General features: G+C 36.5%; 2 protein-coding genes across 2 annotated transcripts; both read right to left on the bottom strand.

The window, feature by feature from the left end:
- Positions 1-1,802: 1,802 nt before the first annotated feature.
- LOC131638351 (ras-related protein RABH1b) lies at positions 1,803-6,822 on the bottom strand. The gene is made up of 6 exons (XM_058908912.1): positions 6,542-6,822; positions 4,925-4,995; positions 4,093-4,181; positions 3,471-3,582; positions 2,385-2,475; positions 1,803-2,183 (listed from the first exon to the last, which is right to left on the bottom strand). The coding sequence occupies exons 1-6, from the start codon at positions 6,656-6,658 to the stop codon at positions 2,043-2,045; spliced, it is 621 nt and encodes a 206-aa protein (XP_058764895.1). The 5' UTR covers positions 6,659-6,822; the 3' UTR covers positions 1,803-2,042.
- Positions 5,342-6,532, bottom strand: LOC131638360 (pectinesterase inhibitor 12-like). The gene has a single exon (XM_058908921.1). It carries the CDS (start codon positions 6,293-6,295, stop codon positions 5,699-5,701), a length of 597 nt encoding a protein of 198 aa, XP_058764904.1. The 5' UTR covers positions 6,296-6,532; the 3' UTR covers positions 5,342-5,698.
- Positions 6,823-26,457: the final 19,635 nt, after the last annotated feature.

Below are 26,457 nucleotides of genomic sequence, written 5' to 3'. Positions count from 1 at the left end.
GGTTAGGGTGTAATTAAGTCTCTTACCGGTAACATCCCTAAAACACCGTTAGATTTGATCTACGTTTCAAAGTTATTATAATTAAAAATAAAAATATTTGCACAATCCCAGACACAATTAGTATCTTTCACTATAACTAAACATATCTTTCACTATAACTAAACGGTGTAACTTCTCTTTTTATCATTTACTATCATTAACCTCCACTTAAAAACAAAACACACAGAATAGAAACATTTGGATGCAGTTAATATTAGTGTATAAATAGTTAATATCAATGTATACATGTTCATTATTATTTTTAAGATTCTACTGGTTTTGATATCTTGCCTACAATTTATCTTCATAGTTGATCCTAAGTTTTTTCCAGCAAAACTAAAGATTTTTTAAAACGATACTCAATTTTATTTTTGTAAATTCTTTTATAAAAAAAATGACATATTTTCTTTTTCTCCTTAATTGACAACCATAATCACTGCTATCTAAAATCTCCATGTAAAAACAAAGCAATCATAATTTTTTAAATGAAATTCTCATTTCCGTAAAAAAAAAAAATGAAATTCTCATTTGTAATTAGAAATAATTCTAATCGCAATTCCACATAATTTTTTTCAAGAAGCATAGAAAGTTTGAGAGAAGTAAGAAGAAAACATATTATAAGAGACAAATTTATTTTTTATTTCTATTATTAGGTATGATGATCAACAAGAATTCTACAAATTTATTATTAAAGTCACACATTCAATGTTCATTGTATCAGAGTTTTAAAATGTTTTTAATTATTGTGTTTTGTTTCAAAGAAATTAAAGATAAAAAGAGAAGTTACAGATTTAGTTGTATTGGAAAAAAATTGTCTATGTTGATATATATATATATATATATATATATATATATATATATATATATATATATATATATATATATATATATATATATATATATAACATTTTCGTAACTCCAAAATTTTTCCCTCCAAAAATCAACTCTCATACAGACACTAAGCGTGTGTTTGTTTCAAGTTTAGAAATTACATTTCTTGGAATACATAGATAATAAGTGAGGATATCCATGTTTGTTACCAAATTAAAAAAAAAATTATTCTTTGGTATAAAGATTCCGAAGAACAAAATAACTTCTTATAACTTCCATTATTCCCTTGAAATCATTCCCATGTTAAAGGGTCCCATGAAATTTTATATACTTTTTAAAATAAATCAAGTAAAATTACAAATTTTCCTAGAAATAACAAAATGTTTGCCAAACAAATTTTCAAAAGAATTCCTTGAAATAAATTTCCTCATTCCCATGTTAAAGGGTCCCATGAAATTTTATATACTTTTTAAAATAAATCAAGTAAAATTACAAATTTTCCTAGAAATAACAAAATGTTTGCCAAACTACAAATTTTCCTAGAAATAACAAAATGTTTGCCAAACAAATTTTCAAAAGAATTCCTTGAAATAAATTTCCTCATTCCCATGTTAAAGGGTCCCATGAAATTTTATATACTTTTTAAAATAAATCAAGTAAAATTACAAATTTTCCAAGAAATAACAAAATGTTTGCCAAACAAATTTTCAAAAGAATTCCTTGAAATAAATTTCCTACATCTATTTTCCTGAGATAGTAATTCCTGAGAATAAATTTTGACCGTGAAACAAACGCTCCCTAAAGAAACAGACCCTGAAAAAGAAAAATAATTGCACCACTATTTCAAAAGTCTTAAATTTGTTTTTTTTTTTTTTGGACTTTTGAGCCAGAGTCGTCACTTCTAGATGGATTGGTAACCTTCCTTCTGTAAATTGCAACAAATTCCTAGCAAGTTTTTCACAATTATAATGAAGAATATCTTTCAATAAATACTAAACAATAAATCAGATACTGCTACGTCTCCACTTGTTTTCTATAATTTTTCCCACGCAAAGCTATTAAAGTCTAGAAGACAAAAGAACCTTTACACATCTGAAGCAACCCACAACCCAAAACAAATAGCAAGAAGCAGAAAAGTTACAAAACTTTTTAAGACAACTACAAGGCTTTGTTCAGCAAGCACATCCACCAGACTGAGGTTGAGAATCATGGCTGGCAGAAGACCTCAGGTTCACATCTACCATGTCTTCTTGTTTTGTGGTAGAGAGTGTTTCCATTCCAGGTAATGCAGCAGCAATTTTTCGAAAGAGAGCCTAAATTAATAGGTTTGATAACTCAGTACAAATGAAATGTCTAAAACAAGTAGATATACAATAATGCAGCTATCCCACATTTGAACCATTTGAAATATCTCACCCATGCCAAGAAAATGCAATAGGCAACGTAGCTTCCGTCTTGATAATTTCAAGCTGATATTTGCTAAATATATGTGGCAAACGAAAGGGAAGGTTTACCTTTATATTAAAGCCAGCTTTGGCACTAGCTTCTATAAACATAACGTTTAGCTCCCGAGATTTTGCTTCCCCTTCCTCTGTGGAGACTTGCCTGTAGAATCATGTGAAGAATATTAGGCAAAAAAGAAGAGACGGTATTAGAAATCCGTTAGTTACGAAAGCCTAACGCCTTGGAGAAATATAGGTTTCCCTAAGACTGTTAATTCTTTGCACTTGTGTTAGGAAAATAAAGCATTGTCTCTGGATAATATTCCTTTTATAGTCGGCCTTCAGCAAGGGGAAAATCAAGTTTTAACAGTATTTCCAGGCAATATTGCAACCACACAGAAAGGGCAGAAAGCCATATAAGAAAACATTTTTACTGTCCTTGCCCCCTTTTCACTAGACATATCTCTCTCTGTCACGTACACAAATCTCATAATAAATATATTGCAGAAAAGGAGACTTAAAAAAGCCCAAAAAAAGTTCCAGGGCAATGCAGTCTTCAGTAAAACCAGATTGCTCATTGTTTTCTCTAATACAGCATAAATAAAACGGGTTGTGCAGATGTCTTATGTACTGCTTGAGACGATTTTCAGTTTATCTTAAAAGTAACACGTGAATTAAGCCAACCATTCTCAAGGAAATCTAGAGACAATTCAAGGTTTGAAATAGTAGCACGGTAATTATCACCTATTTAATTCAGAATTTCAGATCTTAATTAAGGTATAACTCGTTTCATCATTAAACACTTATTATCCTATCATCCTTTTTATGCTTGATGGATTTTTTAATTATCTAGAATCTACTGCACACAGTATTGTTCTCCCAGATCCCCAATCCCTCCCCTTCCCTTCCCTGTCTAGCCTTTGAAGAATGAAATGATAATGTGTGCAGTACTATTACTACTGTAATTGTAACTAACCATCACAATTAGTTCATAACTAACCCATAACTTTCTCAAAGTGTTGAATTAGACAATAATTACTAATTAGCAAAAAAATGAAAAAGGAGGACATCAGATAATAAAGAACAAAACAGCTATGCCATGAAACAGACCAGTATAAACTATCTGTTTGAGTAAGTCCACAATTGATTACTCATTACCTCTTATCCACAAGGTCAGTTTTGTTCCCAACAAGAACAACAATAACATCGCTTCCTCTCTCACTACGCACCTCTTCAATCCACTTTGATGTGTTTAGGAAAGTCTGACGACCTACATCATAAAAATAATGAATGATCAGATAGTAGTCAAAGCACCCACCAAAGTGTTCTGGAAATGTGAACAAAAATTATGTGCAAATATTCAAGTCATCCAGAGAAATTAAGATGTTGGCTATATGGATAATAAGCAGAAGTTGTTGGAGAAAGCAACTTCTTGAGAATCTCTTATTTTTTATGTGCCACTACCACCTAATTGGCAGAGAAGTGCCTCTAAACACACCGAGGAAGGCTACATGTTCTTTTCATACTCATTCACTCTTTTCCATTAAAAGTAAATAAATTGAAAATTGTTATTTATTTGATATGCTTTTGAAGAAACAAATAATGAAATTGAAACTCAACTCTTCCAATTCAATATTTTAATACATCAGCATCCAGAAAAAGAAAGAAAAAAAACTCAACATGACTGTTGAAATACTATTATAATAATAGTATTTCAGCATGAAAATATAAATTGTCAATAAAGGAATGCGTGAAAAGAAATAATATTTAAATGCCATACTTGCAACATCATAAACGATCACAGCAACAGATGAGTCCCTAATGTAGCTTGGAATAAGACTTCTAAATCTCTCCTGTCCAGCCGTATCCCTATCACAAACAAGGAACACAAACTTAAGATTTTGAGATGAAAAACTAAAATTCAATAATATAGCATTAGTGTAATGCTTATATATGGAAAGTAAAAATTGTCAATTAAATACATCAACCTTCATGGATCTCACTCTAGTTTGTCAACACATGCATCAATTTGAAGTAAGACATAAACCCAAACATACAAAGTTGGAGTGAAAAGTGTTGCAGATTCTAAGATGACTTGTAGAATCACATTTATAATTAAATCAATCAAATTTAAAACCCATTTTGATGTTATAAAGTAAAATACAATTAACACATAAAAGTAGAATAGTTAAAAGCAACAGCAATAGGTTATTACAGTGAGATTCAATGTTATGTGTGAGATAAAGGCAAAAGACTTTAGAACTAAATGTATAAATTTTCCAAAGAAATCGATGAAAGAACTTTGATGTTAGATTCACAAAATATCACATCTTCACAAATTCATTACTTAATATACCAAATAGATCATTAAAAAAGAATTGTTTTGTGGTCTTCTTCAATTGCTTTGATAATGTATATTTAGTTTATTATGGGTTCTGTCTAATAGAGATCTGCTCATGCTAGAATAGTTTAAAATATAGCATTAGCACTCCCATTCAGCTTTTCATTTTTAGTCCAAACAACGCAACCATTACCCCCCTTTCCATTTTCTTTTTAATGTCATTCCGCACTCTTCCTGAAAGAATTTTCAAAACGGTCAAGCCACGTCTTACCATAACTGCAGCCGAACAGTTCGATCTTCAAGATACATAGTTTTTGATAGAAAATCAATACCGATTGTAGCCTGTCAGGCAAAAGGAAAAATAAGTGGAGTGCACAAGTCAGTATATATATTAAAGAAATGGAAATGCACATAGTGCAAAATTTTCATAAGATAGCTTGATATCATGATAAACTTTATATGCATGTATAAACATTAGAAGGAAGACAAACAACATAATTTAACACATCACAAGGAAAACAATAAATACAAATTAGGTAACTCTATGGTTAGAGTTATAGGAGGAAAAAGGAAACAAAGACACATGAAAACCTATTTCAGAGTCCAAAAGTTAGCTCGTATGAGAACATCAGCGAGTAAAGAGAAAATTAAAATTAGAGGATAAATTTTCCAAGTGGATCTGAATATCTGATAGAAACAGGTGTCTTTATGAGAAAAATTAGCGATGAATTCTCTTTACTACATTATAGATCACAGAACTACAAGAGTTATAGCACCTCCGAATGCTCAAAGACTCTTAGTCTCTCAAATGTCAATATAGATCACAGAACTACAAGAAGACAACATGTCTTATTTCTCTAGTCATACTCCTAGTCCCTAGAAAGTCGGTTAATGAGGAAACATATTCTTACAGTTACAACTTTAGTTTACAAATAAAAACAAAGCTACAACTTATAATCCCAAAATAAAAACGTAGATGTCTACATAACCAGCTCACAACAAAACAAAAGGTATTGCATTGGCAACTGAACTTGGTGAGACTTGATTAAGACAGTATTGCATTTGCAGTCACAGGAGTAGACATATGGATGATGCAAAGCGCAATACCACATAACTGAAAGAGATTATAATTCTCCTCAGTCAAAAGAGAAACTTGACCCTTCTCTTCAAAACCTTTCTGACACGTCGACGCCGCTTCCATAACCAAACTCATCCAAGTCTTACTTACTTCATAATTCCCCGACAAAAAAACATCTACAGAACTCACTATCGTCCATACCGCATCACTATATAGCCCCAAACAATCCGTTAAACAACCCAACACATACTTATCCAAACTCTCATCACCTAACAGCTTCTCTATCGTTGCAAGCGTGCTAGTCACATTCTCTAAAGCTAACTCCATCGCAATCACAGCCAGCCCTGGAAGATTCGTTGCTCGACTCACCGGAATCACCGGAAGAGAAGTTGAACATAAACTATAGCTCAAGATCATGGATTGATTAGCACATTTCTCGCAGGTTTGGTCGATCAAATCGGAGCGTGTTTTAATCAAAGTAGTAGAACATGTTGTTCCATGAGAGATCAAATTGAGAAACAAGAAAACAAGGTATAAACTAACACACAAAAAAGATCTATGCATAATTGATTTTTATGAATTCAAATTGATTTACATGAATGCTGGTGCATATGCATATATATAGACAAGAATTTCAAAAGTACTTTATAGAGGAAGTTTCTTCAGCAATAAAAGTGAGTAACGTTAAGGTTTCACGTAATGATAAAAAAATGGGGAAATTTCCAACGACGTACAAAAAAACGCGATCTAATAGAAGGACGAAAAATCGAACGGATCTGAAAAGAAGAAAGAGAAGAGATAGAAACGAACCTGATAGGTGTTGTCAAATTTGTCGTACATGAAGCGAGTGATGATGCTGGTTTTGCCGACGGACTGATCGCCCAAGAAGACTAGCTTGTATTTAGCGAGAGCTGAAACTGGCGCCATTCAGATTGTTACTTTCCGATTCCGATCCCGATTTGGTTGAGGAGGGAGATGATGCTACCGCAGATTTGCTTCCTGCTTCAATTCAACTGTATTGGTGTTTTCTTTTCTTTCTCTCTCTGTGTTTTATTAAGTGCATGTATAGATGGATTTATTATTATGAAAATTGAAATTTGAGAGAGAAATGTTTTTATATTCCAACTACTTCCGTCATTTTTTAGTGTTTGTCTAGAGTTTTTCTTCGGATTTGTTTTAATATTCCTTTTTAAAATATATTTTATGTTTTATTAAAAATATAAATTATATATTATTAGACAAAATAGTCATAATTAATTATATGTTTGGGAATGGTTGATGATCCTATGTGGTAGACTATTGACACTATGGTGTAGATCTCTGATGCGATTGTTAAAGATGAATTTGTAAAGTTGACACTCCAATGCATAAGTTAATGAGAGTACAAAAAAGGTAGAGTGAATTATGGTGAAAATCGTTCCTCAGACTTCGCACGTGGCAACGTGAGTGCACGCGTGTGTGTGTGTGCTCGTGTGTGTGATGGACAATTGGAGAAATCTCTTGCTTTTTAGCATGGATCGCGGAGGGCCCATATATTATATTAAAACGGTAGATCATAAATCATGACACGAATTCAGTGTGGGTTTAAGAATTGGACTGTGTTGCACTTGCATGATCTGAGTTTGGTGACTTTATAATGGTAATTGGGCCTTTTCAACATTGGTCTATGACCAACCCAGAACGATTGCCATCAAGGCTTGTCTTGGTGTAGCGAACAGAAAGTCTTTAGAAAACTGGGTTGGACTCAATATGCGGGGGGAGAGGAGGCTTGGTAGCCGATATGAGGAGTCTAGGAGACAGGTGCATAAAATATAGGTCTCATCATTTAGTCGTTTCTCATGACCTTTCTTACATGTGGCCATAAGTTTCTAGGCTAGGGCGTCGCACTTTCCCTTAGGATGATTTTGTGCACTCGAGTGTCGTGATAGTTTCAAGGCAAGTCTTAACAGCTGCGTTTCATCTTCTCATTCTCTCCCACTCTAAATCATTAATTTAATCATTTCTTCTTATTATATAAAGGTCATTTGATCTTTTAAATTAACTTTCACTTTTTGTGTACACTGAAACCCTGTCTCTCCTTGGAAGGATTACTTATGGCCAAGTAGTTGCCCCGACCAACAACAACAAGTGAAAACAAGGAAGTCTCCCGATAAGAGTAAAAAGAAGCTTCACAAAAAAGTTCCATTTTGTCCGTCTCAAGAAGATTTTAGAGATAGGTTATATCCTCTTCAAACATAGCAATAATAATTTTTTTAGTAGTGTGGGAAATCCAGGAAGGTAGTATGGTAGGCAATTTGAGAATAGGAGTCGCCAACTGAAGATGCACCCCCGAAAAGATGTGCTCACTTAGGAGAATCTTCCTCGAAAAGGGGACTTTGGTCCTGATCTCAGTCTCTCTTCGTCAGGGTAGTAGACAGCATAGGTTGATCCTCCACAGTCAGAGCAGCAGCGACAAGAATAAGTTGGTCAACTCTAGGGGAAGTTGAGGTAGCCTCGACAGTAGTACTAGAGGATGCGACGAGAGTTGTAAGAGGAGGAGTAGCAACCTGAGTCTAGGGACCAGGGTTGACACCCAGTGCAATGGCAATAGTGTAGATCTTTTATAAAGAGTTCATTTTATCTGCAAGTACAAACACACAGGTTAAAAAAATGCACTCACAATCGCAGATGTATCAATGGATTTTTTCTTCTTATAAGAAGATGACACTTCGTCGGAGTCAATGTAAAACTTTGTTTTGCATGTTAATTCTAGGTGATATGCCTTTAAAGACGACAACTTTTGATGATGGCGACTAATGTTTAATGATGACAACTAAATGTCTAACAATGACTAAAGTCAAGCATAAATGATTAAAGTGGTTAAAGATGCAAATTAAATTAGGGTTCAATGATGGATTTGTCTCTCTGATGACACTAATAAAAAGGACGCAAAATCAAGTCTCTTCTCAAGTGAAATTAAGAAAATGTATACAATATAAGAACATCTGATAAGTCTTAGAGTATATGGAAGTATGTGAAAGTCTGCCTCGACACGTCTAAGTGAACATATTGTAAAGCATATGGGCATTCTCATAAAAGTACATGGCTAAATCACACACACATAAACTTGTTTTCAAATTTATTTTTCCTAAGAAAAGTTTTTAAAAAAATTCTTAAAGTCGTGCTAGATGAATTAGGAGCTGTCAGAATAGCTCTGGGGAAATTTTTGTCATTGCCAATCGATCGGCACCTTATCCCAAGAAAGGATTCCTACCTATGCAACATGGTTTATGTCTATTAAAAACACAATCCCGTTCAACTAAGGAAGAAAGGGATCACATGAATAAGATTTTATATGTATATGCAATAGAACATATCATGTATGTCATGTTAAGTAATCGACCAGATGTCTCGTATGCTTTAAGTACAACGAGTAGGTACCAATTTGATATTGATGATGCTCATTAGGTAGCTGTCAAGAATATCCTTAAGTACTTCAGAATGACTAAGGAATCATTCTTGATATATGGAGGTCAGTAAGAGCTTGATGTAACTGGATACATCGATGCTAGATTCCAAAAAAATAAGGAAGACTTTAGATTGCAATCGGGTTATGTGTTTTGATTAAATAGTGGCATTGTGAGTTGGAAAAGTTAAAAGCAATATAGAGTTGTTGATTCTACAACTGAGGCCAAGTATATTGTTGCCTCAAATGCAACAAAGGAAGTTGTTTGGATCAAGAAGTTCATTAATGAACTTGGCATTTTCCCTAGCATTGTGGATCTCATTGGTCTCTATTGTGATAACAATGGTGTTATCTCACAAGTTAAGGAGCCTAGATCTAACCAATGATCCAAACATATACTAAGGCGATATCAACTCATTTAATAGATAATAGATAGAAGATATGTGAATATATGTAGAGTACTAACACTTGAAATGTTTGACCCAACAAAGCCTTTTGAGCAGTAGAAGCATAATGTGCATACTAGATCTATGGGAATAAGGGGCATGCCTAATTGGCCCTAGTACTAGTGAGATATTGTTGGTGTAATCCCTATATTCCAATAGTTTTATTAGAACTTGGTAATTATATCAAATTATTTATTAATAATTAAAAAGACATTTCTTTATTTTGTTTATTTTTCCAAAATAATAAATCCCTTGAATAGCTAGTTCACTCAATGAAATGTTGAGTGTGACTTAATCATGAGATCTAATTAAACATAAGGACATTATTCTTAAAGTATATATAGTTGAGATTTATTATGAAGTGGTATAACACTAAAGCATTGAGACTATTATGTGGATAGACTAGTGATCACATCTCATGGATCATGGATAAAGAGTTATCGAGTTTAACATAGGTATGAATATTAGGAATAATATTTATATTGGATTGACCCGTGTAATACGGTGAACCGACTTTTTATCGATCGGAATGTCGCGGTAAGCAAGAGTCGCCACCGACTTTTATTTTATCCAAACAGGTTCGGAAAGGCAAAAAGAAACAGAAAAAAAACCTTTTAAAAGAAATCTAAGTTCGGGGGGTAATTTATGCAAAGGGAAGGTGTAAGGCACCCTTTGCATCCATGGTTTTCCATGGGCTCTTAATTGCTTTGCTTGCTCGTTTGTTTAGAAAATGTAGATGAAAGAGATAGGGACTTTAGCTCGTAAATGAGCGTTACCCTTTTGAAAAATTATGAGAAAGAATATAATGAAAGTTTGAGCATTGCAAGGCAATTAGGGGCAATTACCTTAAACTCAGATGATAGGTCTCTTTTTAGCCTTTCAGAATGAAAGGGTCTATCCTTGCCATAAGAGGGCAGGAAGCCTTTCGTTTGGAGGTTGAAGGGTCATCGAAGCATCCTTTGCCATAAGACTGTCCCATGCCATAGAGGGGCAGGTAGTCTAAGGCAAGGATCAGAATAAGCCATTTTTGTTAGGCAACCAGAAGATACCTCAGCCTTTTTCCGTAGGCAACTTCCGAGGGTCGAGGTCATATTGCGTATCGAAGGCAGCATCATTTAGGGTCGTATGACCTTTAGTATTCGAGGCAGCATGGCCGAGGTATCTTCGAATTCGAGGGACGTGGCTTATTCTGCAAAAACACAAAGGCAACAGGCAACAAGGCAACAAGGCAGCAGAGAGGTTACCCAAAGGGTGTGTGGGTGCAACAATCACGTGGTTCAGTTCGAATATTTAATCTTGTATTGTTAGTGATCTAACGTTTGATTGATAATCTTGCACTCCCTAAGATTACTAACCACGCAGTTAAAATCATATGGAAATTAAGGGCGGAAATATAAAAATCCTACGCTATTACAATAAACACCTGCGGGGATGGGGGATTAAAACAGAAAATAAAATAAAATAAAATAATTAATTAATTTAATTCATCTTGAGCCTTGACATTCCTCGAACCTCCGATCGACTTTGATTATCTGATAATTAAACAGAAAAACAATAGGGGTGAGTGTAGGCGGAATTCTTTAACAGATGAAGTAAACCCTAGTTGAACCTATAAGGCAAATGTAACAATTAATAAAAATTAAATTTAAGAAAAAGAGTCGAAACTTAGCTTTTTGATTGGCATGGCGCGTAATCGGAGGATCTTGAGATAACCCTGAAAAACAGGCATGAAGGAGAGAAGCGTTAGTGCATTCACTGATCTAAACCCTAAAAGGTTTGCAAACCCTAAAGGGTTATTTAAGAAAACTTATTGTAACCTAAAGGTTTACAAAGCTTAAAATGCGTTAGTGGATAACACCTAACAATAAACCTAAGGTAGGTAGGTTTGCAATTAATGATTAAAATCAACAGACCTAAAAATAATTATTTGACCTAATTACTCTAATAAATAAATAAAAACTAATTATAAATATAATTATTATTAAAAAAAAAAAAAAAGAATTTTAAACCAAAATTAATTATGGACCTAATTACTATTAACTAAGAATTTAAATTAAAACTAATTATTAACTTAATTGATACTAAAAAACTATACTAAACTAAACCTAATTTTTATTTATTAAATGGTTAACTTATTAAAAAAAAACAAAATAGAAATAAAAGAAAATAATCAAATAACAAAGCTGGAAAAAGGAGAAAGAACATAGCTGGGCGTTAAATCAGGTGTGGATGGCTTCTGAGTGTACACCATGGACTGCGCTTCAGGGTCCTCAGATATGGATAGGCAGAGATCCAGTGGTGCTGACATGAGGGTGCGTCGTATCCCAGCGCAAGCGAGGTGTACTGAATCAGTGATATATGTGTAACAAACATTTATCAAAATAAATGTCCTGAGCCAGAATCGAACCCAGGAAGGTAGCCTCACCATCACACCTTGTACCAACTGAGTTGTGGCCATTCGCTGGTAGGAAGATACAAATAATATAATATATAGAAACAAAACACATTCAATTTGGTAAATTCAAGATTGAGTCAACCTGGGTCCCACGAGGTTTTGCTATAGCCAATTAATGGAAGGAAGAGATCCATTAACGTTGACCACCCAATCAATGATCAGCACGCGTGGTATGATGGTCCTCCGATTTCAAATGATCCAATCGCATGCGTCCAAGCTGCCACATCACCTGTAGACCAACCAGCGCCACCCGTAGCGGCGGAAACCACCATCTTCTCCGATGGTGTGTTTTTTAACCTGCAAAAATAGCGAAAACAGAAGCACTAAACCGACCCTACCCCCCTAATTTGAGGCTTGCGGATCCATTGGTGATATTGGCTTGGTCTGAAAATCGACGTATCGCTGAGTTCGAAACCTTCAACCGATTTGCCCTAACCATGGCATCATGTGATTCATGCAGTAAAGCTCAAAAGTAAACGTTCCAAACGACTCTAAACACGACCATGAACAAGTTTATGCATGTGGAAGCTATTCAGAATGCCTATATTGAGAGTTTGAAAATTAAAGAATATGCAAACCGGTGTAATTCGTATGAGACTTCTCCCACGTGCTTTGAACTTCAGAGATGGTGAGGATGAACTCCTGGGACCTCCAAGGGTTGAATAAGACGATTAGATTTGGCTGCAACTTACTGAAGCAAGACTTTAAAGCGGGCTCCAATTCTTTGAAAATTCTTTCCTTTGAGAACCCTTATTTTTTCTCCCCCCTATGCTGAACGTGTTTTGCTATATATGAGGACCAAATTAGGGTTAACATGGGCTTGGATCTTTTGTGTTTCAAGAGAGAAGAAAAAAAAATTGATTAAAAGTCACATGATTTTCTTTCTATTCTTGTCCAATCTTTTCCCATTAATCACCAACGAATTTCCCTTGATTTACATCCATATTAGGCTTAATATTTGATTGGTAAATTAACTAAGATCATATTTTATATAATTATCATTATTCCTTTTATTAAACTTTAAATTATAATGAAATATAATTTAAAATAAAATAAATAATAATGATAATAAGGAAAAAGATGGAATTGTGGGCTTCTAATCCTACCATGGACATGTTTAAAAGTTCAAACTTAAGCCCATTATTTCAAAAATACAAGATTGGTCAATTAGGTTTTCATGCGTTTCTCAAAAAGTAGACCAACTTATACCAAACATATCTCTCTCAATTTTTATCGTATGGGAGTGCTTTTGAGCTTTTTAGAAAGATCAAAGAGTCCTCTGAAGTCTCCTTTTGGTTTCATCTCAATTGAGTCTACCATGTCCAAGTTATGAGCTTTGAGAAAAAAAGACTTTTTGCGATCTTTTTAGAAGGACCTGTAATGTATTGGCTCATATCTCTCAAATGGTGCATTTTTAGACTTGGCATGTGAGAGACAAAGTTGTAGAGAATTCAATTTCCTTCAAAATGAGCTTTGGATGGAAAATTTCTGAGAAAGTATGAGAGAGATATGGCTGGTCAAAGTTCCGTTGACTTTCACCTAAAAACCCTAATTCAGCAACTTAGGTTTTTGATGATTTTGGAGCTTTTCTTGATGAATCATGATCAATCCTTGATCGAATGACGAATGATACTTCATAATAAGGATGTTGACCAAAAATCAGGAGTTTTGACTGTTATTTGACCATAGTTTGACTTTTAGGTCAACCAGTCGATTGTTGATTATTTGGGTCATTGAGTGAGCAATCTTTTGAATTAGGACTTGAAACTCGGCATGAGGGTACTTTGAATCATGTGAGAGTCCATGGGTTCCATTGGAGGCATTGATTCACTGAGTTTCTTTTGAATAAGCCAAACCCTAGTTTCAGAGTCATGTGTAGGAGGATGTACTTAGGAGCATTGTGTTTTGATTTGAACTTGAATAGGAGAAAATGTATGGGCAAATTTTGGGGTATGACAGCTGCCCCTGTTCAATTATCTTAAACCTAAAGATGTAGAGTGGTTTGTATGCCAGTCGGTATCTGAAGGTGGAAGATGATTGAACACTAGAATACCAAGAAATTTGCCCTAGCTGAAGTAGGGACTTTTGTCGGAGAAGGGCTTAAAGATGCCATCCAGGTCTTGAGAGAAAGTTTATTGGAGATGGGCTTAGCGATGCCATCCGGCTTGATAGACCTGAGAATTAGACTGTATCTGAAGAATATACTTAGGATGAGTCGTACATTAGACTGAATCCACTGAGAAGTATTTGTTGGAGATTGATCATGTCAGCACCGTTCGTAGTAACTGAATTAGATCTTGGATTGTTTCTGAATTGTGTCTTGAATGAGTGTCGAAAGATGAGAGTTATAAGAATGTTTCAGAAGTCTGGGGCTCATGCTTCCAGAATGTGCATCTGATTGGAATTTTCAGAATGTCCGGGGTTCGAGCTTCCGGAATGTATATCTGACAAGAATGTTTCAGAAGTCTGGGGGTCATGCTTCCAGAATGTGCATCTGATTGGAATTTTCAGAATGTCCGGGGTTCGAGCTTCCGGAATGTATATCTGACAAGAATGTTTCAGAAGTCTGGGGGTCATGCTTCCAGAATGTGCATCTGATTGGAATTTTCAGAATGTCCGGGGTTCGAGCTTCCGGAATGTATATCTGACAAGAATGTTTCAGAAGTCTGGGGGTCATGCTTCCAGAATGTGCATCTGATTGGAATTTTCAGAATGTCCGGGGTTCGAGCTTCCGGAATGTATATCTGATAAGAATGATTTGTTGATGATATTCGTCTGCTTGGGAATTTGCCTGAAAGACAAAGTTAGCAGCTTGCAATGCCATGATGCATGTATTTATGTGACAAGTCTTTCAAAATAAATGAGAAACTTGTATGTTATGTATGAATTTATTATGAGGTAATGTATGCAATGTATGAATATATGATGTATGACTGATGCTATTTGGAGTGTTTTGAGAAAATAAATCTCTGTATCGTTGTGATTTTGATGTTTGATCTTGTCTTGGAGATGCTTAGCTAGGGATGTATGATTTTTTCTTGGGGATGATCAGTGACTTGATGTTCCCTGATTGAGGATTAATACGCCATGTTTGGAGAAGAGCAAAGTGTTGGAGGAATGATGGTATTGAAGATGTAAACTCTGTTGGGGAGCCATATCTTTCTCGGGACGAGAACTTTTGAAGATATCTTCTTAATGATTACTTTGTGGGGATAAGATCTTATGAACCTGGCTCTGTGGGGAGATGTGGGTGTCTTGAAAGTTTCCCCTAGTATCATAATAACTTATTACTTGATTCAGGACACGCCACTGAGTATTGATCAAGATGTTGAACTGGAGTTGCATAGATTTGCCCCAGTTAGCAGGAACTTTGGAAAGATTCGCCTCGTGAGGACATTATGAGATGTTCACTATGGGCGATATGCCCCCACTAATCATAGGCTCATGACAATGTCCCATGTTGATTGGGGAGCAGCTTTAGATATACTTGGATGCATGCCTCTGATTGTTCGAGCATCCATGAGAGATTCTTGGAATCTTGACTTGATTGCCCCAGATTGATCGGGAAATAATTTGAAACCTGTCATACCCCAATTTTTGACCTAAGATACCACCTCATATCATTGCATATGCATCATTTGCATCTCTAACAAATTGCATAGTTTGTGTTTGCTACTTGTGACTCAGCAGGGATTTAATCAAGAAAATCACTCATCAGTACAAGCAACAAATAACAATTAGGGTTTTGTTTTCCCTTCATCTCAAATGAACCATCTTCATCAATAATCAACATTTGGTCCTCAGAGATTCATTTTAAACAAGCTCAACAGCTTTGAATCGACTGAATTAGGGTTTTGACTGAAGACAGCACACTCCTGACTTTTGCTCAGAATTTGACCTAATGGCTTGGGACATGATATCAAGACCTCAAGTGCATCATTTTGACCTAATCCATTGGCTCATAACATCTCCTACACAAAGATTGATCAGACAAATCCTCAGATCAGAGTTTTGACCTATCAGGGACTGAAATCAGGGATCACATTTGGGAAACCCTAAAAATCCCCAGGGAGTCAATCAAAGGTTTCAATCATCTTCAAATAAAGTGTGCCATATCCATTTGTGTGATTCAAGAGTTTTGATTGGAATCTATTTCAAGATTTTGGCCTATGGATTTATCATGGTGAAGAATTGATTCATATGGATTATTTGAAAGTTGGTACAAGTTTGAAATAATTCACGGAAATTTCACCTACAAACTGAAAAAAACTTCCAACATGAAAGTTGTAGATTTTGATCCAATGAACAACTTTGTCACATATAATTTTTTTTCATAAGATCAACCATTTAAGAGATATGGAGCTTCAAAGTTGGTATCTTATGAAAATTTCACTTAAAACTTCATTTTCTTCAAAGTTCATGGATCTTTTTCACCCACTTCCTTAAGGATCTTGAAGAAACTTTCAACTAGGGTTTTGAAGTGTGTAATATGAGCTTTCCAAAATGTCCAAGAGCATGAAAAAATATGGAGTGTAGCCATGGTTTTGAATTTTGACATTAGTGAACTTTTCACTTGAAATTACATGCCATTTTCACTAAGTTATGAACCAATTTGCCAAATGATCCAAGTAATGATGCATAGAAGCAATAATTGGTAGATATTTTCTGATTTGAGATCAGAATGGAAGAGGATAAGAAGCTTGAGAAATAACCATGGTTAAGTCACTTTTAACCATTTGCATTTAATGTGAAAGATTCCATTTTATCTCTTAAGCCAAATCATCATTCTTGATCAACTTGCAAGAGCTTTGTATTCAGAAACTTTGGCCTATAAATAGAGGTGCAAATCACTCTTCAATTCACACCAAAACCTCACAATTATAGGTTTTCTCTCTTCTTTCTTGAATTACAAGTTTCATAGTTTTCAAAGAGGTAGAAAACTCAACCTCCAAATCATTGAAGTTATGGCCAAAGTGATGGTTCTAACAACTCATAAACATCATATGGGATGTGTTTGAACCACTCACACACCCCAAATCACCCCAAAACTCAGATTCACTTTTCAACCTCCATATGAACATCAAATGAGCCTTATCATGCCAAAATCCACACAAGCTCATTTATGTCCAAACTAATGCTTCAAACACATTCCATATATCATATATGAGCTATACCAATCATCATCCATGACCTGAAACACCTCCATCATCAGATTCGATCCTTACTCCAAGCAACTGCAGATCGGGTCCCATGACTATGCTCAGATGAATTCAACTTGTTCCAGACATCCAGACACCTTCCATAATCATCATAGAAGCTATTCAGATTGATACAAAGCATCTGTAACACCTCCAGGTCAAAATCCAATTCTCAGTTTGGCCGTTTTTGAGGTAAGTGCACTTGAACTTCAAACTCTACTCTCCACGCATCATAAATGAAATATGAACATACCATCTCATTTCTGCACACATGAGGATCATTAACCCTCAATCAATTGCATCATAACTTGCACATACACGATTTCACGATCAAATTCAGTTTTAGGGTTCTTCATGTTCATGCGAAAATTGACCCCCTTAGAGTGAAAATAAATGAAATTAAAGGCCATCATCATGTTCCTCGTGAAAAACCGAGTGAGATAGACCCTTTGATTAATCAAAACAACACAGTTTTGAAGATTTTTGAAAATCAGTTGAAGGTGTGTTCTTGGCGCCAGTTTTGGTTTGGAAATTTCAAATGCTAAGTTTAAAATATAATTCAATAGAAGCATGTATATTACAAGCTGCGCGCGCAGCTCAGTTGGCAAGTGTTTTGAGTTGTGAGAGAGAGGGCGTGGGTTCAAACCCTAGTGGAGACAAAACCAATTTTTTACCACTTGTTTTCTTTCATTTTTTTTAACAAACTTCATCAATTAATTTAACCAATCAAAATTCATTATTTTTTCTTCATTTTTTACACACTTCTTATTTAATATACCTATTTTGACAATATCAAAAAAAATCATCAAAAAATATTTATTTAATATGTTTTTATTTAGGTTTAAAATGACTTATTTTTAAGTATTTTTAATACTTTAAATATTGTTTTTTCATTTAATTTTTTAACCTAATCACTTGTAAATATTTTTTGTGATCAAACCATAATCATTTAAGTCTTAATTAAGCATTAAAACTTGTTTTAACTTAATTAAGTTGACTTTTGTCAAATTCAAATCGTTTTAAAACAAGCGATCGCGATTCTTTTCAAAAACGATAAACCATTTCTTTTTGATTCTCAAAGAAAACTTTTGATTAAATCTTTTTAATTGATCAATTAATTTTCAAAACGAAGTGGGGCCTCTCGAATATTAGAGAGTATAAGTCCCTTTTCTTTTTCTTTGTACAGTTTTTTTAAACAGAAAACTTTTTCCAAATTACTTCCAAACAGTTTTTAAAACAATAAATCTCACATCTTTTTTCAAAACCATCCACCCTGTTTTATGAAAATAAAACAGGGGCCTCTCGAATATTAGAGAGTGTAAGTCCCATTTCTTTTCTTTTTGTACAGTTTTCAAAACATTCTTCAAAACAATAAAACTTCTTCAAAATAAACAATTTTCAAACAATTTTCAAATCATTTTCAAAGCAACAAAACTCCAAAGAAATAAAACTTTTCAATATACCATGGGCCTCCACGTAGGTATAAGCCCCAAGCCCTTTTGTACATACCCACTCAAGTACATGAAATTAGGTATTTCATTGTACGCCTTTTGTACATATCTCAATCAATCTGTTTTTTTTAACTTTGAATAACAAACCAAAAATGAAGGTTTCTTTAAATCTTCCCAAAAATACCATGGGCCTCCATGTAGGTATAAGTCCCGAGCCTTTGTAAATACCTGTTTACATAGCTTTGAATAAATTCAAGTGGACTTCTCCCCGAGTGTGAGTCCCGATCCCTGTGTATACAAATGGAGCATGCTTACAGGTATATTTCCTTCATAAACTCCATTATATACACACACTCTGTCATATATAACTGTTCATATTTGTTCATGTACTTGTGCATATTTGTTCGTACTTGTTCATATGTGTGTTTGTGTTATATATACTTGTTCAACTTAGTACAACACTAGGTTCCCCATAGCCTCCTATTGGGCTTCGTGCAAAGAATCTCCCCTAGTTTAGGTTAGGACATAGAGTATGGTTTCCCGGTGAAATCGCTCTAAGAGCTCAAACCAACTATACCATGCCTCCCCTTGGGCTTTGTACAAACGAGTGACCCTCCCATAGCCTCCTCTTGGGCTTACAATGCAAGGACCCTCGATAGTCCCTCCCATAGCCTCCTCTTGGGCTTACAATGCAAGGACCCTCGGATAGCCTCCTCTTGGGCTTCGTACAAGGACCCACGGGCTTCTTATAAGCATCCCAAATATCCAAAACAAGTACCCTAGGAGATTAGACATTTTTCATCTCTATGCTAGGAGTATCTCTTATATATCATCACAAACAATCAATCAATCAAACTTTTTTGCCACAAGGCTGGCTAATCAATCAAACTTTTTTGCCACAAGGCTGGCTAATCAATCAAACTGTTTTACCACCGTACTGGATGATTAATCAAAGTTTTTGTCACAAGGCTGACTTCATTGAAACTTTTGCCACGAGGCTGGCTGATTAATCAAAACTTTTTGTCACAAGGCTGACTTCATTGAAAGTTTTTGCCACAAGGCTGGTTAAACAAACAAAAATCAAATAGATGTATGTGATGATATAGATTAGATACATCTAGCATTTAGACGACATTTGTCTATTTTCCTTTGCTTCCACTAGCATAAGTGGGAACTACGATTGCTCTGACTTTCTCAACATCCCTTTGAGAATACGTAGGCACAAGGTCGATCCTTGGCGAGCAAAACAAAACGAAACAAAAAACCATTCAAACCTTAGCACCCGTAGACCCCGAGCTACAGATGCTCTGATTCCCTCTAAGGGATATGTATGCAGAGGATCGCGATGATCTTTGCGAGCATAATCAAACAAACCCCTTAGGTCCCACCTATTTCACAACAGAACCTCCACCGTAACATGGAATAAAAAACAATAAAGAACCCTGTAGAGTACTACAGATACGTTGGGTGCTAATACCTTCCCTTCGTATAACCAACCCTCTTACCCAAGATCTCCCCCCACTTTTAGGTTATTGCAGCTTTTTTCCTTTTCCTCCTTTGGAAATAATAAAAAGTTTGGTCGAAACAAAGAAAAATCATTTTTTTATGAGCACTCGAGCCCAAAGAAGGCATCAGGTGTCTCATCCCACAAAAAAGAGGAACAAAACGATTTTTCGCCCGCGACAGAAAAATGGCGACTTCACTGGGGACCATCTTTTTATTGTTTCCAAAGGAAGGGTTATTTCTAATTATTGTTTTTATTTTAATTTTTGTTATATGTGTGATTCTTTGGTTCTGTTACTTGTGTGGTTCTGTTACAAGTGATACATTATGGACAAATCCTAACCCGGATTAAGTACACATAAGAAATTAGGTGGAGGGTATAGTCATGTGCAGGCGCACTTGAGAATCCTTCCGCTCAGTGGAGGTTCCTTGTTGGTAATATATGTTTAGCATGCTTTCGTAGCGAAGACATTATTGCCGCATTGAACTGTAGAAGCTGAGAGACCGTAGAACCCCAACCCATCCTGGCCTTATTAGGACGTGGTGCAGAAACGATCCAGGTGAAGACTTGGATAGTTGTCATGCGGAGAACCACACTCAGACGAGTTTTTCTTGAGAATATTTCTGGCTCATCAGTTTAGTTGTGAAAGCCGGTAATATCCGAAAGAAAAATGTAGACTCTGACGTATCAGTAGAACATGTTGTACAGGTGATTAACTAGATCTATCCCTATTTGGTTCTCTGACCTCATGCTCGTGACGCTGGACCTTTGAACCTGTGTGTACTATGTTTGAATTACCATGTTTGTGTACCATGTTTGCGTTACCATTACCATGTCTGTTTTACCATGTTTGAATATGTGGCATTCATGCATCCACGCATTCATACATTAAAAAAAAAACCCATTTTTTTTTCATAAAAACATGATTTTTCCAAAGATTTAGAGAAATTTTCTTTGCAAACATTTTAGGATTTAGTCATGGAAGAAGTAAAAAGGCATACCAAGAAATACGGTTTCAAAGCGCCTGATGTGGGAAAACTGATAGAGTTAGCATCTTCTGTACAAAATCCTTCCAATTTTAGGAAAAGTTATGGAAAACTTTTGCCTATCCTGAACACTCATGTTGATGAAGGACTTCTCAAAACTCTGGTTCAGTTCTATGATCCCGTCTACCGTTGTTTTACCTTTCCAGACTACCAGTTGGTACCGACCTTGGAAGAATATGCCAATCTTTTGGGTATCCCTGTGTCTGACAAAATACCCTTCAATGGTTTGGAAGCCATTCCTAAGTCACATGTCATTGCAACAAGTATCCACTTGAAGAAATCTGAAGTAGAGAGTAATTGGACTACCAAAGGAAACCTCCCGGGTTTAACTTCACACTTCCTGGTAAAGAAGGCCTTTGATTTCATCGAAACTGGTAGCATGATAGCTTTTGAAGCTGTACTAGCCTTGCTCATCTATGGGTTGGTTCTGTTTCCCAATGTCGACAACTTTGTTGATATCAATGCCATAAAGATTTTTCTGATTGGAAATCCTGTTCCGACTTTACTTGGTGACATGTATTTCTCTGTCCATCATAGGAATCGCCAAGGCGGTGGAATCATTGTATGTTGTGCACCTCTATTGTTCAAATGGATTGTTTCACACTTACCTGAGTCTCCTATTTTCACAGAAAACCGAGAAGGTTTGCGTTGGCCTCGAAGACTTATGTCTCTTACTAATAATGATATCCGTTGGTATACCTTGGCTCGCTGTGGTACAGAAACCATTGATAGTTGCGGAGAATTCGCCAACGTACCTCTCATTGGTACACAAGGAGGAATTAACTACAATCCGATCTTAGCCCGACGACAACTCGGGTATGCAAATTCAGTTAAACCTGTTGGTCTCGCAGTAGAAAGCTACTTCTATCAAGAAAGGGAAGATCCTCAAAGGTTGAAGACAAGAATGATGAGAGCTTGGTACGACGTCCGATGGAAAGAAAAAGGTGAGGAAAAGAATTGCATTGCTACGGACGCCTACACCTGCTGGGTAAAGAAAAGAGCAAAGGAGTTTCAAATGCCTTATGATTATGAAAAACCCATGTCTCTTGTGGTACCTCAACTACCCAATATTCCCATTCCCACTATGAAGGAATACCAAGACACTTTAGCCAAGATGAGGTTAGAGAAAAATGCTTGGGAGCACAAGTTTCGTAGGACCGATATGGAAAACAGAAGGTTGAAGAAACAAGTGAAAGATCACGAAGAAACTCTCTACTGTCAAGATGGATGGCTCATGAGTAAAGATGAGAAGATTCGTCAGAAAGACGCTGCAATCAAGAGGTACATCAAAGAAAGCAAGAAAAAACCTGAAGGTTCAACAAGCAACGCTCCAACTCCTGACGATTGGAAGAATATCGTTGACAAGCTAAAGACCGAAAAGGCCGAATTGAAAGCTTACTATGGGAAAGAAATCATGAAGCTCAAGCTGCACAATGCATTTGGTTCTTCGTCTGATGAAGATGCTTAGGATTGTTTAGCTTTTTATTTATCATTTGCTTTTGTAAGGAGCTACGCTCCAATGTTGTAACATTTCCAATTATTGTAATAAAATAAAAAAAAATGAATGAATAAAAGATTTGTTTGTGTTCAAATGTTTGCAAGAGAATAATCTTTAAAATGTTTGGAAAAATCATAAAATTTCTTTTTGCATGCATCATTCTGCATATCGAGTCTGTTGTATAGAGTCTCATCTTTTGGATCTTTCTCCATTAGATCGTCAAGATGTCGCGTCTCAAAGTTTCTCGACCGCGCTCGCAATCAGATCACAGATACAATACTCGTTCAAGCAGAAGAAGAATAATGGAAAGTTCTGAACAAGAGAATATTGAGCTTCGTGGTACAGTGACCACCCTTCAGGAAAAATTGGAAAGTCTCACTACTCTGGTTGACTCTTTAATGGCCGCACAGAATCAGCCGCCGCCACCCAACAGTCAAGCAACAGTAACATCTGAGGTTACTACTCCAGTTTCTACGGTTGCATTCGGCATTCCATCTTTCTCCATGCCAGAAGGTTGGGGCACGCCTTTCAGCTTTGGTACAGGTTTCCGCCATAATGTTTCTGGGGTTCAAACATCCACAACTGAAGCGCCTGCTGCTCAAAGTTCACAGTTTACTCCAAATCAGGGGATAACTTTTTCTCAAGTTACTATGGCACTTTCTCAACCCACTATGACGGTTCCGACTCCTATGGTTCACACTGTTCCTTACGGAGACAATGAGGTTTATCATGATCAGGGTGATAGCACAAATCAGCGAAGCCTTGTAGGAGATCTCCAAGAGCAGTTTAACAAGATTCAGCTGGAAGTTAAAGCTATTCGGGGAAAAGATTTGTTTGGAAAGAATGCCCAGGAGCTATGTTTGGTTCCCAGTGTACAAATACCAGCTAAATTCAAGGTCCCTGACTTTGAGAAGTACAAAGGTAGTTCTTGTCCGCAAAGCCATCTTGTGATGTATGCCAGGAAGATGTCTACTTATGCAGATAATCATCAGTTGCTCATCCATTACTTTCAAGACAGTTTGACTGGTGCCGCACTGAAGTGGTACACAGGCTTGGATAGCACTAATATTCGGACTTTCAATGACCTAGGTGAGGCCTTTGTCCGACAATACAAGTATAACTCGGATATGGCTCCAGACAGAGATCAGCTTCGGTCCATGGCTCAGAAAGACCATGAAGCCTTCAAAGAGTATGCCCAACGATGGAGAGAAACTGCTGCTCAGATTAATCCACCGTTAAAAGAGAAAGAGATGACAAAGATCTTCTTGAATACTCTCAGTCCGTTTTATTATGAACGCATGATTGCTAGTGCTCCAAGTGATTTCACCGAAATGGTAAACATGGGGATGCGTCTAGAAGAAGGAGTCCGAACCGGACGTCTGACTAAAGAAGGTGGATCTTCAAGTGGAATCAAAAAGTTTGGAAGTGGTTTCCCAAAGAAGAAAGAACAAAGTGTTGACATGGTATCCCAAGGGAAGCCAAGAGGAAACGTCAATCGTCGACAACAGATTGCTGCTATTGCGCCAGTTGTTAATACATCACCTAATCCGGGATTCACTCCTCAGTTTCAACAACAACAGCCTCGACAACAGGCTCAGCAGTTAAACAATAATCAGAATCGAGTACAAAGAACTCCACAGTTTGATCCGATTCCGATGACCTACACAGAATTGTACCCTGCACTGATTGAAAGAGGCCTTATTCAAACTAAAGCACCACCACCAGTACCTGAAAAACTCCCATGGTGGTACAAAGCTGAGGTCTCATGCCCTTATCATCAAGGGGCACCTGGCCATGATCTTGAGCATTGCATAGCCTTGAAATATGAAGTTCAGAGGTTGGTTAGATCTAATCTCCTCTCTTTCAGAAATTTGAATCCTAATGTGCAAGCAAATCCGCTGCCCAATCATGGAGGGCATGTTGTAAACATGGTATATGGATGTCCTGGCCAATACCGAGTCTATAATATCAACTTCTCAAGAGCAGATTTGGTACAAATGCACGCCACTCTCTGTCGAGGGCAGAATTTTCGCCAACATCAATACGGTTCCTGTAGAATATGTTGTGTGGATCCTCACGGGTGTTCGATTGTGAGAAGAGATCTCCAAGTTTTGCTAGATAATGGCACTATTGAGATCTACAGAAATAGGGATGAAAATGAAGTTAACATGATAGGATGTTATCCGCATGAGCTTTTAGTCTCAGATATCAACTCGGAAATGCCTACAGTTAACGTCATCGTTCCTCATTTCAACATGCCTGAGCGCATGGAAGTTACTTACAACAAGCCGAAGGTTCCTGTTGCTCCTTTAATCATTTGTCTACCTGGACCTGTTCCTTATGACTCTGACAAGGCAGTTCCATACAACTACAATGCAACAATGATAAAGGATGGACAAGAAGTTCCTTTACCAACTCTCTCATCTGTCGAAAACATCGCTGATGTGAGTCGAGTAACAAGAAGTGGACGTGTGTATACTCCACTACCTCCGAAGCAGCCTGTTACTCCTGCAACTGGGCAAAATCTTGTTAGTACACCAGTAGAGAATCTTGTGGAAACTCTTGTCAGTAATCCAAACACTGATGTTGGTCAATCCAGTGGAACCAATGTCAATCCCGATTTTGATGAAATTTTGAAGCTTATCAAAAGAAGTGAATACAAGATTGTGGATCAGCTTATGCAGACTCCTTCAAAAATCTCGATACTTTCATTGCTTTTAAACTCAGAAGCCCACAGGGAAGCCCTGATGAAGGTCTTGGATCAAGCTTTTGTAGACCATGATGTGACTGTTGATCACTTTGATGGGATAATAGCCAACATAACAGCTTGTAACAATTTAAGCTTCTGTGATGAAGAACTCCCCGAGGAGGGTAGAAATCACAATCTTGCTTTGCACATTTCTATGAACTGTCAGTCAGACTCTTTGTCCAATGTGTTAGTAGACACCGGATCTTCCTTGAATGTTATGCCAAAGACGACTCTTGCTCGCTTGTCTTACCAAGGAATGCCTATGAAATTCAGTGGTGTGGTAGTCAAAGCATTTGATGGATCGCGAAAATCTGTTATCGGCGAAGTCAACCTTCCCATGACAATTGGTCCACATACATTTCAAATCACCTTCCAAGTCATGGACATACAAGCTGCTTATAGCTGTCTGTTAGGACGACCATGGATCCATGAAGCAGGGGCAGTAACTTCTACGCTCCATCAAAAGTTAAAATTTGTAACAAATGGAAAATTGGTAACGATAAGTGGAGAACAAGCCTTGATGGTGAGCCATTTATCCAATTTCTCTTTTATCAGTGCTGATGATGTGGAAGGAACGCAGTTCCAAGGTCTCTCTTTAGAAGACGAGTCTTCCAAAAAGAAAGCATCAATTTCTTCATATAAAGAGGCAGTAAAAGTAGTGAAAGATGGAACTACCACTGGCTGGGGGCAAGTTGTGATTCCTACCAAGAATGAAACTAGAGCAGGTCTTGGATGTTCACCAACATTCTCAAACTGCACCAAGAAGGATGAAACCCTTCGTCCGATCAAAGAAACATTCATTAGTGGAGGATTCCTTAACCCAATTCCTCAAGAGGTTAATGTCCTTATCGAAGAGTGCATCGAAGAAGGTTTACCCGATCCTGAAGAAGAATGGAAATGTTATCTCAATGACTCAGGATACATATCTCAGGAA

Source organism: Vicia villosa, linkage group LG1 (assembly GCF_029867415.1).
Source record: "Vicia villosa cultivar HV-30 ecotype Madison, WI linkage group LG1, Vvil1.0, whole genome shotgun sequence".
NCBI lineage: Eukaryota > Viridiplantae > Streptophyta > Magnoliopsida > Fabales > Fabaceae > Vicia > Vicia villosa.
This window is presented reverse-complemented; position numbering and strand designations above follow the sequence as displayed.

What these genes read in the sequence shown, in the direction of transcription:
- LOC131638360 (XM_058908921.1), bottom strand. Translation starts at nt 6,295, where the DNA reads ATGCATAGATCTTTTTTGTGTGTTAGTTTATACCTTGTTTTCTTGTTT.
- LOC131638351 (XM_058908912.1), bottom strand. Translation starts at nt 6,658, where the DNA reads ATGGCGCCAGTTTCAGCTCTCGCTAAATACAAGCTAGTCTTCTTGGGC. An exon ending in GATCGTTTATGATGTTGCAA is followed by an intron (nt 3,583 to 4,092) that starts GTATGGCATTTA and finishes TTTATGATGTAG; the next exon opens with GTCGTCAGACTTTCCTAAAC. An exon ending in ACTGACCTTGTGGATAAGAG is followed by an intron (nt 2,476 to 3,470) that starts GTAATGAGTAAT and finishes ATGATTCTACAG; the next exon opens with GCAAGTCTCCACAGAGGAAG.